The sequence below is a fragment of the Arachis stenosperma genome, chromosome 6 (genome assembly GCF_014773155.1).
Source record: "Arachis stenosperma cultivar V10309 chromosome 6, arast.V10309.gnm1.PFL2, whole genome shotgun sequence".
Classification (NCBI taxonomy): domain Eukaryota; kingdom Viridiplantae; phylum Streptophyta; class Magnoliopsida; order Fabales; family Fabaceae; genus Arachis; species Arachis stenosperma.
Window position 1 is genome coordinate 8,421,163 of NC_080382.1, and position 15,647 is coordinate 8,436,809.

The 15,647-nt window shown below is 34.5% G+C and overlaps 2 protein-coding genes across 7 annotated transcripts; one reads left to right on the plus strand and one right to left on the minus strand.

Annotated features, from left to right (window-relative positions):
• The first annotated feature begins 4,492 nt into the window (after nt 1-4,492).
• On the plus strand, nt 4,493-7,465 carry LOC130932430 (probable WRKY transcription factor 47). Its single transcript, XM_057861753.1, has 5 exons — nt 4,493-4,716; nt 4,795-4,875; nt 4,943-5,092; nt 6,039-6,449; nt 6,527-7,465. Exons 1-5 carry the CDS (start codon nt 4,558-4,560, stop codon nt 7,274-7,276), a joined length of 1,551 nt encoding a protein of 516 aa, XP_057717736.1. The 5' UTR covers nt 4,493-4,557; the 3' UTR covers nt 7,277-7,465.
• Nucleotides 7,466-9,866: 2,401 nt separating this feature from the next.
• LOC130935688 (probable polygalacturonase) lies at nt 9,867-13,622 on the minus strand. Of its 6 annotated transcripts, XM_057865556.1 has the most exons (8): nt 12,905-13,622; nt 12,308-12,397; nt 12,083-12,198; nt 11,829-11,949; nt 11,576-11,750; nt 11,349-11,419; nt 10,418-11,111; nt 9,868-10,331 (listed from the first exon to the last, which is right to left on the minus strand). In XM_057865556.1, exons 2-8 carry the CDS (start codon nt 12,351-12,353, stop codon nt 10,313-10,315), a joined length of 1,242 nt encoding a protein of 413 aa, XP_057721539.1. In that variant the 5' UTR covers nt 12,354-12,397; nt 12,905-13,622; the 3' UTR covers nt 9,868-10,312. The 6 variants fall into 6 exon arrangements, with proteins under 6 accessions (XP_057721534.1, XP_057721538.1, XP_057721539.1 ...); XM_057865552.1 differs by having other exon boundaries at nt 12,083-12,397; nt 12,905-13,621; XM_057865551.1 differs by lacking the exon at nt 12,905-13,622 and having other exon boundaries at nt 9,867-10,331; nt 12,083-12,892.
• Nucleotides 13,623-15,647: the final 2,025 nt, after the last annotated feature.

The following is a 15,647-nucleotide window of genomic DNA, read 5'->3' on the forward strand; positions in this document are numbered from 1 at the left end:
GACTCATGCCATCAAAAAGTATGTAATTCAGATCTGAAAATGTCATGAGATCCAAAATAATTCTCTAAAAGTTGTTTAAATAGTAAACTAGTATCCTAGGTTTACAGAATATGAGTAAACTAAGATAATTGGTGTAGAAATCCACTTCTGGGGCCCACTTGGTGTGTGCTGGGGCTGAGACTAAAGCTATCCACGAGTAGAGGCTTTTCTTGGAGTTAAACTCCAAGTTATGACGTGTTTTGGGCGTTCAACTCCGGATCATGACGTTTTTCTGGCGTTTAACTCCAGACAGCAGCATGTACTTGGCGTTCAACGCCAAGTTACGTCGTCTATCTTCGCGCAAAGTATGGACTATTATATATTGCTGGAAAGCCCTGGATGTCTACTTTCCAACGCCATTGAGAGCGCGCCAATTGGACTTCTGTAACTCAAGAAAATCCATTTCGAGTGCAGGGAGGTCAGGATCCAACAGCATCAGCAGTCCTTTTTCAGCCTAAGTCAGATTTCTGCTCAGCTTTCTCAATTTCAGCCAGAAAATACCTGAAATCACAGAAAAATACACACACTCATAGTAAAGTCCAGAAATATGATTTTTGCTTAAAAACTAATAAAATTCTATTAAAAACTAATTAAAACATTTTAAAATCTACATGAAATTACCCCCAAAAAGCGTATAAAATATCCGCTCATCAGCAACCGACCTCGGGGGGAGGCTATCGAACCACTTCATCGCTGCTTTTGATAGAGTGGTCGGGAAGGCTTTGCATCGCGTAGCGTCGGAAGCATCAGCTAGATACATCCGACTTTTGAAGTTTCTCAGGTGATGCTTTGGATCCGTGGTTCCGTCATAGAGGTCCATATCAGGGCTTTTGAAGTTTCTCGGGACTTTAGCCCTCATTATGTCCTCACTGAAGGGATCCTCCCCTCCTAAGGGTGGTTCTTCTTGTTCGTCGCGGGAGTTGCGACTTTTGAGGGAGGATTCCAACTTTAAGAGTTTTCTTTCTAACTCTTTTCGTCGTTCCATCTCCTCTTTTAGGCTCTTTTCAGTTTCCTTTTGCCGCTCTCGTTCCTGCTCTAACTGCTCCAGGCGGCTGTGGACTAATCCCATGAGTTCAGTTACATGGGGTGGTCCTTCTTTTTCTGACTCGTGCCCTTCTGAGGAGTTTACCTTCAGGTTCTTTACTCCGGAAGTGCCTTCCCTGTGTTGATTATCGATTTCCTGGTGGAGGGTGAGGTCCACATCGTTGTTGCCTGTGTCCAGATTCTCTTGTTCAGAATCTGTCTCCACATGGCCTTCTTCGTGGGATCTATCCGCCATCGATGGATGATCTCTCGGTTCCCCAGCAACGGCGCCAATGTTACGGTGGGTAACCGGAGATTAATAAGATGGATGGCTTTGGTTGGCCCAATCGTCCGCGGATGGCGGCTTCCGAGCTAGTTTGCACGTTGGAGCCTCCTTCCGACTTGTGTTCGTGAATGAATGGGGGGTGGTACCTGCAAAGACACTCCGATGCCTAAGTTAGCAAGGGTGTGAGCAGGTCTAGAGAGTATTGGGCTTAGAGATACCTGAGGAGTGTCAGTGTATTTATAGTGGTGAGCCAATAACCACTGTTGGAGTAGTGCCATATTTTTAGGGTGTTAACCGTCCCATTATCTTAGGGAGGTTAACATATGGCTCGATAAAGTAGTTAGAGAGATTTTAGGGGCAGTTACTCATTTGAATGAGTGCTTATCTGCCAACTATTCTCCGTCCCGACTTCTTGGGAGTAAGTCGGGTTTAACACCGACTTCTTGGTGTGAAGGTTGGTGCTTAGTAAGGCTCAATCCTCTGGACTAGGCCTTTTATTTGGACCTTGGGCCTTTATTATTGGGACAGGGTATGAACAGCATATATTTATTTATCCTCGCTAGTTTGTTAATTTTGCTTCCACTTTATTATATGAATATAAAAATTATTTTTTTAAGATTTGGCTCTATATATAAAATTATAGTGTTAATTAAATTGATATCATAAAATTATTTTATTAAACTAAATTATTTTATTAGAATTAATTTTAAGTTAAAATATTTTATCAAATAATTAATATATAGATAACTTTATTTAGATCTCAAGTCTCAACCGTTATATTTCATAAAAAATATGTTTATCTGTTAGTGATTTTTATTTTGAAGTTATCTTTGATTTTGGCAACCGTAATTGAAAGAACTATTTGCTAGAAATATTATAATAAAGAATCCATTTTGTTATTGTAAGAAAGATTTTCTTAATAATAATTTTAAAAAAATATGAATTATGCTCGTCCAAAGCGAACATATTGAAAAAAAAAATCGACTTTAAATTAAGATAGCTAGCAAATTACACGCTTACTATACATACAAGTGTTTTTTGGTTATACAAGTTGGCCAAAATTTAAAAAAAAAATACGCGCACCACTTCTTTAGAATCGAGCGTCCAACGCACGCGCCTTAATCATTCTTCCACAACACGTTTGCCGCACTCTTTCTCTTCTACCTCAATCAAAATGCAAATCGTCAAAATTCAAACGACATTCGAAACAAACTACGATTCTGCAGAAACGTTCAAACTCTTCGCGAAAACTAGAAGAAATCAAGAAGAAAAGATACAAATCTCCATAAAAAAACCAGAAAAAACGAAAAAACATTATTCAAGGTACTATTTTACTGTTCTTCTAGATTTTTTTTCTAAATTGTATTTGCCATGTGCCTCATTCTTAACCAGCAAACATTAAACGATTTCAAGAAGAAATATACTGTCTCTCCCATGTTTCGAGTGTATTTCTTAAATTTATTTTTTGGGTGTATTTCTGTAATCGTTTGGGTGTATTTTTGAAGTTCTATTATATTCAAAACGATTTCAAAGCTTGATTTCAGAAATCATGAAAATAAAAAAAAACGAAGCAAGAATATATAGAAAGAAAACGCACGTAAATGACGAAGAAGAAACCAGTGATAAACGCAGGTAAAACAACGAATGAAAAGGCAAAGAGAGAACTCATGAAGGAGATCCAACAAATTTGGCAAGAAACTCGAAAAAATAAACAAAATCTTTTGAAAAATGAAAGTTATATATTTGCGCGTTAATTGATTTGAATTGATTTAAAAATCTATTAAAGAGGCACGTAACATAAGCAACATGTTTAGTGAATTTTGTTCTCTTCAAGCTTGTAAAACTTATAAGTGCAAAACACTTGTATATAGAAATTAATTCCAAAAATTATTATAAATTTATTAGTGATTAAAATCTTATTTTCTCACTTTAAAAACTCTTATTCTTAAATTGAAGATGTTTGATTGAATTAACAATAAAATTGTCCAATATATTTAAAATATAAGACAAAAAATAGATACATTTTAAATAATATTTTATAGTTTTAGATTATTAATTAAGTGATAAAACCGATTAAAAAAAGAAAAAAAATCTATTTTGCAAACCTAATTTTAATATAGACAGCATATATATATATATAGAGAGAATGTTTAAGAAGTCAGTATTTTTATTAAAATTTGGTCAAAACTTAATCAATAAATAAAAATAAGTAATTTTATATTATTAGATAAAATTTTATACTATTAAAAATATTAATAATAATTAATTAATTATTACAGATGACAAAATTTACTTAACTCTAACACTCCTCATAGCAAATTAGCAATAATGTATACTATGATGCATGTATCATGCATGTTTATTGTACTAATGAATTTAAGTGAAAGAGTGGTGTAGTTAGTTGACGGGTTTACGAAAATAAATGCAATGGTAATATATATGTATATATATTTTCCTTGATGGTTGGTACGTGGTAGCGTAGCAATACATGCATAGTAGAGGAGTATAGTTATAGCCCTTGAAAGTCACTGGGATTAGGTTATTCCAAATCACGCGGGCCCCACCGTCTCTAACTACCGTCCGATACAGAGAGCCGTGCCGTCAACTCCGTTGACCTCAGGGGACTCCCCTCCACGTGCACGTGCACTTCCCCCTTCTCCCATCCCCATACAATGCACAATCTCCTTCCTTCCTTCCTTATTCAAATAATCTTTCCATTTTTACATTACAACTTGGTAACAAGAGTACTGTCAAGTGTGAACATAAAACAGGATAAATTCGTTGCAGCTTTGGTGCCCTAAGGTTGACGTCACTTCTGCCCAAAACGGCTGCTCACTTCCCATTTCTTCCTCTTTAAAATCGTTACTTTTCATTCACTTAAATTACTTACTTTCTTTTTTACTACTATCATCTTAGAAAAATATTTAATTTATGTTAATCAATCATTTTAATCAGTAGTTCAATATTTTTAATTATTCATCGAAAATAATGTTATACTGATATTAATATATTCTAATATTATTGGGTAAGCGGAGGTGGGGCCCATAAGCCGTAGCTCAAGGTGGAAGGAGTGCGTGTGTGTACGCGCGAGCTACCCCCATTTAAAACCACTTCCCCAGTTGAACCCACCACTTTCTTATTTCTTCTTCTTCTTCGTCGTCGTCCTCCTCTTTCTCTCTCTCTCTCTTTAATTTCTATTCGTATAAGAAATGGATAACCCACACCCCCGTGAATTGACTTTCTTACCCTCTAGGGACGTCAAAGAAGTGGATTTCTTCTCATCATCATCATCAACTGCTGCCGATCATCATCGTCATGGCACCACCACCAACAACGCTTCATCCTTCCCTCATCACCCTACTGTAAACGTAACTAACTAACGTTCCATCACTTTAATTTTTGTATCATCCTTATTTGTTAGCTAATTAATCATGCTATATATGCAGACTGGGCTGAACTTAACGTGTGCAACTACTGGAATTTCAACTTCAAAGGGATCACCTAATGCCGAAAATACTGAATCCGAGGTTTGTATATAATAAGCGCACGTAATTCACGAGTTCCGTGATTATACAATAATTATATATTTTTCAGAGGAAAATGGTGGAAGGTGAATTACGGAGACTGCAAGAAGAGAATCGAAAGCTGAGAAGTATGGTGGATCAGATCGCCAAAAGCTATAGCCAACTGCAGGCACAGCTCTTCATGGCTCTGCAGAAACAAAAGCTTACTCATCATCATCAGGTTTTCAATATTTTCTACATTTAATTTCGTCAAGATCAGTATTAATTTTAATTAATTTCTTCCTTCTTCTTCTCCTATATGACGGAAGCATTATTTGTTTGCTTGTGCCAATTTTTACTCATTTCTCTTCTCTCTCTCTCTCTCTCTTAGTCAGTGAAGGAACAAGGTAACGTGCCTCACTTAAATTAGAAAGCGTGCGGATCCTCTTCATTCACGCCCATTTTTCAAACTCTTTCTACACTCCTTCAATTCTCTATATATTAATATCCAGTACCTGCAAGTTAGGTGTATTCATTTTTTATCATCACATAACCAATAAATAAAACACCACTCCCTACTATATATAAACCCATCCACTATACATTTCTTATACAGTATATATATAAATAAAATATGTATTCTTTATTTCTACAGACGTATATATAAAACCGTGATTTCAGTTTTCACATGCGTGCTAACCGCTTACGAATATATAACTAATAACCAGAGAGCTGAACTGAGTGATATATATTGCATGGAAATTAATTCATCATAATTATTTGGTCTCATCACTCTTATCTCTTTAATTATTTAAAATGCGATATTTGAACTAAAAAAAAGGTATACATCATGGACTAATAATTTTAAGCTAAGTTTTTTTTTGATAAATTTCAAAGGATAAGACAAGAAAAAGAGAGGGCGAGGGGCAATCTATTTTCATAAGAGACAATCAATCATCATTCACAATAACAATTACGCGCCTCATTCTGGGGTCAACATTGACTTGGTCCTCACATATCAAAAAGAGATCTCAATTATCTCTTTCTTCTTTATCGTTTATATAACACGTAATGTGTCAACAAATAAAGCGAATTTCAATAAATCAAACCTTACACTCACCTTTATTATATGTGGGAAGTGCTAAGTAATTCCAAGTAATAACACATAGTTGTGATTGTTGGAACAGAATACTGGTGTTAAGAGCAATGGGATGATAAGTGGAGAAAAAGCTGTGGAGGGAGATGGAAGGGCGAAAGTAGAGATGAAGAATAACGATGCTTCGGTATCCGGTGATGAAAAGAGAGAAAGAGAGGTATCAGCATCAAACAATAATGGTAATAATGCAGAGGAGGTAATGTCAAAGAAGCATGATGAGAATGATGATAATAACGAAGATGATGAAGATGGTTTGACTAAGCTTCATTTGGGAAAGCAAGTAGCAGCATCTGCTACAGAAGAAGACATCCTTGAGCGATCTTCTTCTCAGAGTTGGGGATCATGCAAGACTCCCAACTTAGAAGAACCCAAGCTTCCTTCTTCTGACCTTCCTTTCAGGAAAGCCAGGGTTTCAGTTCGCGCAAGATCAGAAGCTCCTCTGGTAATTATATTATCCAACTCTAAACTTTTAAATCAGAAGTATATAAATAGTTATATCTCTAACACGAATGAACGCAGATTAGCGATGGATGCCAGTGGAGGAAATACGGACAAAAAATGGCTAAGGGTAACCCCAGTCCTCGAGCCTACTATCGGTGCACCATGGCTGCTGGATGCCCAGTTCGGAAGCAGGTTCAAAGATGCGCAGAGGACAGTACAGTCCTAATAACAACCTATGAAGGTAACCACAACCACCCTCTTCCGCCGGCAGCCACCGCCATGGCCAACACGACTTCAGCCGCAGCAGCCATGCTACTATCAGGATCAACCTCATCATCGTCCAAAGAAACCCTAGCAACTTCAGCAGCAGGAGGATACTTCTCTTCATCAATGCCCTACACATCAATGGCGACGCTATCAGCTTCCGCGCCATTTCCCACCATCACTCTGGACCTCACACACAACCACCACAACGCACTCCAACTCCACCGTTTGGTCCCTCCTCCCGGTGTTACCTTCCCTCTCCCATTGCATGCAGTCACTCCTCCACATCAGCTTATAGCAGGGCACCCGTTCTTAATCTCTCACCACCAGAAGCTGATGCCTCCTTTGGTTCATCGACAACAACCCCAGCCTTCTAATAATTCGCCGTCTATGGTGGAGACAGTGAGTGCAGCCATTGCTTCGGATCCAAACTTCACTGCGGCCGTGGCTGCGGCACTCTCATCAATCATTGGAAGCAGTAACAATGGTGGAAGTGCTATTTCTGTGTCACCGAATGGGTCACCGCAACTTCCTCAGTCATGTACTACCTACTCTACCAACTAGCTTCTTCCATTCAACACGACACGTGTCAGTGTCACGACTATCCTGCAATTTTATTTTCTTTAAATTTCTCATCATAATTATATTGCCTAGTTAACTTAAAACCAAGGTATATATGTACAGAAATTAAAGAGAAGATTATTAGGCACTCTTTCTATTATGCAAACAGATTAAAGAGTTTGTTACTGCTCTCTCTCAGTGCCTAATTAACTCAATAATAACCAATATCTAGCTGGCTAATGAAGAATCAAGAAGCCAGATTTTTCTAAAAAGAGAAAATATTGATTTTGGACTCTTTATTTGGCAAGGATTCATCAACTAATATTTTGACAAAGGGTTCAAGTCTTGACGATGATGTTTTAGTCGATGTCATGGTTAATTTATCTTAGACTTATTATTATTTCAAGTGTGAATAAACTCAACCAGATGAGAGAATGCATGCAATTTCTTCGGACAAATATTGATTCCCCGATTTTTTAAATTCAACGTTCATTCATTCAATGATGAGATATGCAAAATTTGAAGATCCCGAAAGGATATCCATTATCGAGGAATTCTTGGTAGTAACATCTACCAGTTTGTCTAAAAAGATATATTTATATTATTTACAAATGTTTGCATGCAGAAATTCGATATATTGGATCTTGAACTGACCATTGTTTTACTCCGTTATTCTAAATGCTGGCATGCATTTGATACTGCCTTTCTCTATTGGTACACCATTTTACAACTATGATAGTTACGTTTATCAGTATAAAAAATATATAAAATATATATTAAAATATAAATATATATTAAAAATAAATTAAATTATATATATATATATATATATATATATATATATATATATATATATATGATGTAATTGATTTTAGTGACTAATTTTAATTTACAAATAACATTTTTTTCCTAGAAAAAGCATCAACGGTTTACCAAAAATAAAAAAAGTTTACCACTATTAATATGAATAATAATTAATATATATTGATATCGAAAAATAATTTTATCAAATTTTTTATTTAAAATTAAAATAATATATATGTTATCAAAAAATTAATAATAAAATATAACTATAATTGTTAACAAAAATTTTGGTAAAATCACAATTTAATAATTAAAAAATTATTAAAGGGTATTTTAAAAAAATAATTTAATTATTAAATTTTTTAAAAAATATTTTGATAAAAATATAATTTAATCAATAAAAAAATAATTTATTAAAAAATATTTTGATAAGCAAAATTTAATAACAAAAAAATAAATTTTTTGTTAAAAGATATTTTTATAAAAAATAATTTATTTTTTCTTAAAAAATAGATAAAATTAATATTAGTTAACACAAAAAAATTAAAATGAATTAAAAATAAATTTTAAAAATTATAAAAAAGAAGAATATATATTTTATAAATACAATGAAAGAAAATGTCATTTTAATAGAGGAGAATAGAATTTTCTTTAACATTTATTCTTTTGGGGATATGCTACCTAATTTTTGTTTTTTATTCCAACAGGGCCTAACCAAAAGAAAGCACAAAAACTATAGTGGTCTGGGGAATCTATGTTTTCGGTCTAAATTCGAGGGTTATTGTTTCTGGTCAGAGGCCCAAATTCCAAGTTTAATTAAAGCTGAAACTCATGGGGGGTTTCTGAGGCCCAAAACTAAGCCCAATGGACTACGCTGTTTGTTGGCGCTGCATGGCGCGAAGTGTCTCCTCTGTAAAAATTGTTGGTACAATGTTTTTCAGCAACCCATGTTAAAAGAAAATACTATGGTGCCTCTTGTACCTAACTTATTTTTTATAATAAATTTTGAATATTTAATAATTATTTATTTTTATATTTTTAAAATTAAATATTAATTTTAACCTTTTTGATATGTTAAGTAAACACTTTTAGATACTATAGCAATCACTCGGTGTTAATTGCAATATGAACTTGAAACATATATTTTAAGGGTGGTTGTGTGTGCAATCATCAACAAAGATGCAACTGAATTCTCTCCTAGATAGATAGTACATACTACATAGCTAAAGTATCTTGAAAATTGGGATTCTAACCTTAATTGATACTACTATATTTCTTGATTCCTTCATTGTTCATTCATCCCTATAATTATATTGATTCAGCAGTTCCAAGTGTACTTGGGATGTTCATCTTTTGTGACACTTGAATTTCTTTATGATTTAAACCTGCCTAGTATTGTTCCAGTCAATTTACTTCTAAATATATGGTTCACCAAACATTTTTATTATATATATATATATATATATTTGTAAAAAAAAGTTATATATTTTATTAAAAAAATGATATTTGTACTACTTTTTATATATATCTCCTTTGCACACATTTATTTTATGATATAAAATACATATTATGTAGTATTAGTGTGTTACTATTTGATTTTATCTTTTTTTTTTTTTAATTGATAAAAGAGTTCATAAGCAGAGATCATTAAGCCTTAAATATCCTTCAACCCAAAAAATAAAAATAAAAAACTGAAAAGAAACTGACAAATAGTAAGTTATGTGGTGCTGATGATGACTAATGTGCTTTAATTTTTTTTTCATTGTAAAGAAGAGGTATGAAATTGATTAGATTCCACTTTCCTAGGAAGCTTGTTTATTGGATTCCTTATTCAAATCTAAGGATGCAGTAAAAGGGAAGTAACTACCTAGGACTTGTGCAAATTCTCCAACATCAAATAAAGTTGCAACAGAAAAGGAATTTAGAGTGGTTACAAACTAACTAACAGCATCTCATTCTCTTATCTATCAACAACCAAACACATTCTTTTCCTTCAAAAAATAAATGGCAACACAAAATTTCTTATCTTTTTCTCTCCCCCCCCAACCAAAAAAAGCCATATGTATCTAGTAAAAAGAAAAGACATGAAATCATTCAATTCAACTTCCTATTTTATGATAAATCACTCAAATTATTGTTTACTGCACACAAGTTACAAGAAACAATCATCTCTCTCAGTATCTTTCCGCAGATGCACAACCACAAGATCAGCAACTCCCAACTCAACATTGTATGTCACCTGAAATTTGTCCTGCTGAAAAAATGCACCAATCAAATTTCAGCTATAAAGTGACCTTTTTTTTTTGGGTAGCATATAATGCTATAAACTCCACAATTTACCAAGATAGTAACCAAGCACCTCTTGTTTGATTATTTGAACTTTGCAGGTGATTGGATAAATTGTAACAGTCTGAACAATGCTCTGGGAATATTCTCTCCTTGAGAGGCTTGCAAGCTTCCGGCGAAACGAAATCGGAATATCCTTGGACATTAGAGCAGTTCCATGAATAGCTTGAGCTCACATTAAGGATGATGTTTGATAGACAGATGTTTACAAAGTTGTCTCCTTCTATGCCTTCTAGAAGGCCGGCGCGCTTGATGTTTTGGCCAATCACATCCTTGATTGTAATCTTTTCTATCAAAGGTAATGCATTTGGATCAAATTTATCATCAGGATGATCCCCATATGTACCAGTGAACCTGATAGCAATGTCAACATTTTCTAAAGTCATGTTAGAGACAAAGACATTTCTAACATAACCACCTCTCCCTGGAGAAGTCTTTATTCTGATGGCGCTGTATGAATCGAAGAAGCGAATGTCTTGAGCATGGACTTCTGATACACCACCAGACATCTCACTTCCAATGGCAATCCCTGCACTCGTCGCCGTCCTCCCGGTGAGCCTGTTGATGATAATGTTTGTGCTGGGACGGCCGAATGCTATGCCATACTCGTCCCAGCCACTTTTGATGGCAATCAGATCATCACCCGTGCTTATATAACAGTCTTCAATGCATACATTGTCTGAAGAATCTGTCCACATTTTAGAGTTGTATGTGAGAATCTTAATTACAAGGACATAAATTCTATCACAACTATGCTATGTGTACAAAGAAAAATCGGCTACCAAATCAGTCACTCGTATATAATATATGTTTAAATACAAAATACATGGTGGCTGATTCAGTGACTGATTTTTCGTGTGTACATAGCATTTTTGATTCTCTAACAGGATGGATATTATTAGAATATGTGAGAATCTTAATTCACCTGGATCAATCCCATCTGTGTTTGGAGAATCAAGAGGAGCAAGGATCTTGACTTTCTTAACTGTAACTTGGCTGTTCATCCAGAAAAAGAGTCTCAAATCTCCCCCCTAAGCATCAAAGCCCCACTATTGCACAGCTTTTGAATGGTAATGGAAGAAGAAGTACTTGAAGTGCAGAAGAAAATAAGGAATAAATAACATAAACTCAGTCCTTCCATAGAAGACAAACCTGCAATATACAGGATGGATATTCCAAAATGGAGAATCTAAGAAGGTTAAATTCGAGATGAGAACCCCCGCCGAGTTCATCAATTCTACCAAATGGGGACGCGTATAATCCAAGGTTTTGTTCCTAAACAGGCTCCACCAAATACTCCCTTGGCCATCAATTGTTCCATTGTTACCTTCATTGGAACACTTACAGAATCAATAAACTAGCTAACATGTACATAGAAGACAATCATTTGATGAATATTATCAACCTGTTATAACAACATCAGTCAAATCTTGTCCATAAATGAGGCTCTTGTGCCTTCCACCCGGCAACTCCCTTCCTCGCCCATATGACGGTAGAGGATCAACAACTGGCCAATCATCGGGGTTCTGTAATAAGTAGCAGGGCATGCCATTAAGATATCTTAGAAATCACCTATCACTCTACCAGCTACTGATTAAGACAATAGATTTTGGATTATCCTACTCCAGCATCTAACCAAATTAAGAAACAATGTCTTACTGTGGATCCAAGAATTACAGCATCTTTGTCCAACCAGAGAGTTAGATGGCTGATGAGATCAAAACTACCGGTCAACCAGCGGCCAGCCGGGACAAAGAGCTTCGCTCCGCCTTTGTCTGCAAATGAATTAAGGTAAAATATTGCATTCTGAAATGCTTTTGTGTTGAGAGTGACCCCGTCTCCAACTGCGCCAAATTCTGTAATACTAACGCTGTGAGGTCTAACCTCCAAATTTGTCTGCTTGCAAAGTGAGCTGCTCCACACTCTCCATGGGCCACAGCTGATTAATGTAAGTACCAGAAGCACACCCACAAGCTGCAAGAGAAAATGTTTAGCCATCAGTAACTACTATGAAAGCTGCACCTAAAAGTGAGAACCTTCCCCATTTTGGAGTCTTATCAAGCCATGATGACTACATCAATATTTCACATGCTTCTTCAAACAACAGTAGCTAACAGGGCAATGATTATTAAACACTATGAAGTTCAAGCAGGATCTAGACAGGGGTAATAGATTAACTCAAGAATTTCAAATTGAGAAGCTGTAGAACTACTCAGATCAACTACATTTCATCACAGGGCATAAAAAATCTCAAATTTTTCACAGCAAGAACACCACCCAGTTTAGCAGTCAGTAACAAAGTGCAACTTGTTTGAAAACGAGGGATAACAATCAACTAAAAAATGCACTAAACATAAAGAATAGGTGATCCAGCTGCAGTGTAATTCTTGATCTGTGGCTTCTAGATCTCAATTAGGCCATCATCCACTAGTAACTACAAAGCATGAGAGTGAATTAAAAGAGTATAAAGCAAGTACTCACTGTAGAAGTTCTCCTCATATGACTGAGATCCACCTTTCCCTTTTGAAGGGCACCTCAAAATTCCAAAATGCTGCTACTATTGATGAAAGAGACCCAGAAGAGAGAGAGAGAGAGAGAGAGAGAGAGAGAGAGAGAGAGAGAGAGAGAGAGAGAGAGAGAGAGGAAGATGAGAGGAAGGGTTGGTTTATTGAATTAGCAAGGTGTGAAATTGATTGGGTGGGTCATTGAGAAAGAGAGAGAGAAAGAGGAAGAGAGGGTAAGCAGTGATAATAAGAACCACACAAGTATAAATCATTGACAGAAACTGTTACTGCCCGCCAAAACAATAAGCAGTAGGACCCTCCTTCTTCTGTCTTCTCTTCTTCAAACTATGCAAAAAACTAGCACTCAACTCAAGTACAGTGAACACTACTCTCTCCCTTGAATTGCAAGTGTAACCGGTGATGAATGAATCTTCTGTTTCTTGGCTTGGGACACAGACAAAGTAATAAGTTGTTTTCACACAACAATAATTGACCTTCGCATGCATCACAACACAACAGTGTTGTTGTTTTATTTTACTGTTTATCTCTTCTCTCTAAGAGACTAACTTGTAAGCTCCGTCAGATCCTTTAAATCACTTCATTCTGCTAATCATTTGCTCCCTCTTTTTCTTAGTCAACATAGTAATTAAACACTTCAAAAGCTGCTAAAACCTATGACTACTTTCTTTTCTCTTTATTGTTATTTGTCTAGATTTGATTAATATATGTTAGAGCCATGTGGTGTGGGGGACAGTAATTTTGAAGAAGAAGAAGAAGAATGGATGATGGTCAAATTTGAGAGGGATAAAAATAAATTAAAGGAGAATAGGGACAGACAAATTTTTAACCATAAAAAGCAAAACAGGTTTGTGTTTGTGTCCTTCGGAGTTATGGCTAAGTATTCCTCTTCTTCATCTTCCTTTGATTTTAGTATATCTTTTTTAGCTAAAGAGTGAATATCCATCCGATCCTGACAATTATTTCAAAAGGAGAACGAGGCTTTCAAAAAAAATATTCAATCTGACTTCTGATTTTTTTTAAGGATTGATTAATTTCTATACAAAAAAAATAACATTAACTTTTTTTTGGTACATGAACTAATCAATCCCATAAAAATAAATCTCAAGGGCTGGATTGAATATTTTTTTTCTTGAGTCTCATTGTCTTTTGAGATAATTATCAGAATTGCTTTGAGTTTTTCTCTCAACTTTTTTAGATTAACCAAATAAGTATTATAATTACATTATAATAGTTATTAAAAAATATTTTTGTCAAATAAATTATTTTAAATTTATAAAAATAAGAAAGGAGAGAATTATTTAAACATTTTATAATATTTTTTTATAATATAAAATTTTATGTCAATATCATCTAATAATTTTTAACTATCAATTTTACGTACAAAATTTTATTCATGTTTAATATAAAATTCGAGCATGGAGGTTGATTGGACCGGAATGAACTATGTCGTTTATTGAGCAACCAGTAAAAGAAATGAAGATGAGTTTCGTCGTTTTCAATCCTAAAATTAATAAATAAATAAACAAATTCAATGTGAACCGTCCATGATAGCGGTCTTAGCTCGTTTTTTATTTGTTACAGCTTTGAGCTTCGCACTGGGAAACAAGTAACACAAAAATCAAATCATTTTTGCAGTGAAATACTTAATATCATTTTCTTAAGGGAGGGACACAAAGTTTGGTCATAAATCTAAACCTCAATCATGTGAAAAAGCTAAGGTTCCCAAAGTCAGGTATCCTATGCCCCAAAACCAAACGGTAACTAAAACCTATAAACTATGAGTATTTCACAAACCAAAGCAGTATATATATATTAAGGAATTTCACATATAACATGACGATGAATGAATTTGACAAACGCATATGTATGTATCATAAGTGAAAAGGTAAACCAACTTGTCAACACCAAAGTGTCATTGATCATGATGCATTACTTCTTCAAATATTATGATAATTTACTTCTTTTACAAAATAAATTAGTCAAGTGCATTCAAGAGAGGCCATTTTTTAACTTAGTTATATAAAGTTTGATTTTAATACATTCGTAGGTATAAAATAAAAGGGTTTGATTCTTATTAGATTTTCTTAAAAGGTTATATAAAAACATATATATTAATGAGAAATGATTTTGCAAAATTAGTTTCATTCTCTTATGTATTGGCAAAATCTTAGAGTGTTTTTATGAATATAGTTTAGGAAGGGAGAGAAAGATGATAGAAGTTAAATCCCATTTACGAGTTTTATGATTCAAAGAATGAGGATTTTGGAGGTTATGTTAGTTATCAAAAACCTTTTAATCCTATAAGCACATACAATGACATTAATTATGTTTGTTGTATCCTATGCTATCCTTCCATAAAGCACTTCTCTTATACTTTCATTATGCACGGAAAAATACATCCAACATGCTTATGTTGCATCATTTGATTAGTGCTTTCTGGTTTGGTAATTGGCATAGTTAGTAGAGTAGTTATCATTCAAATTCAGGTGGGCAATTCATGTTTTGTCACTCTAATTAATGATAGAATCAAGTCACCCCCGACACTGTCCCAACACACATTAAATGGATTTGCAACATTCATATCCTGAGATTAGACGATAAAGTCAATTATCCTTAAGATTAATCATTAAGAATTTAGATGTTCTAAAATGAGAAAGTTGATAAAGTAGTAAAGTAAGAAGTTAATCATCATTAATTTT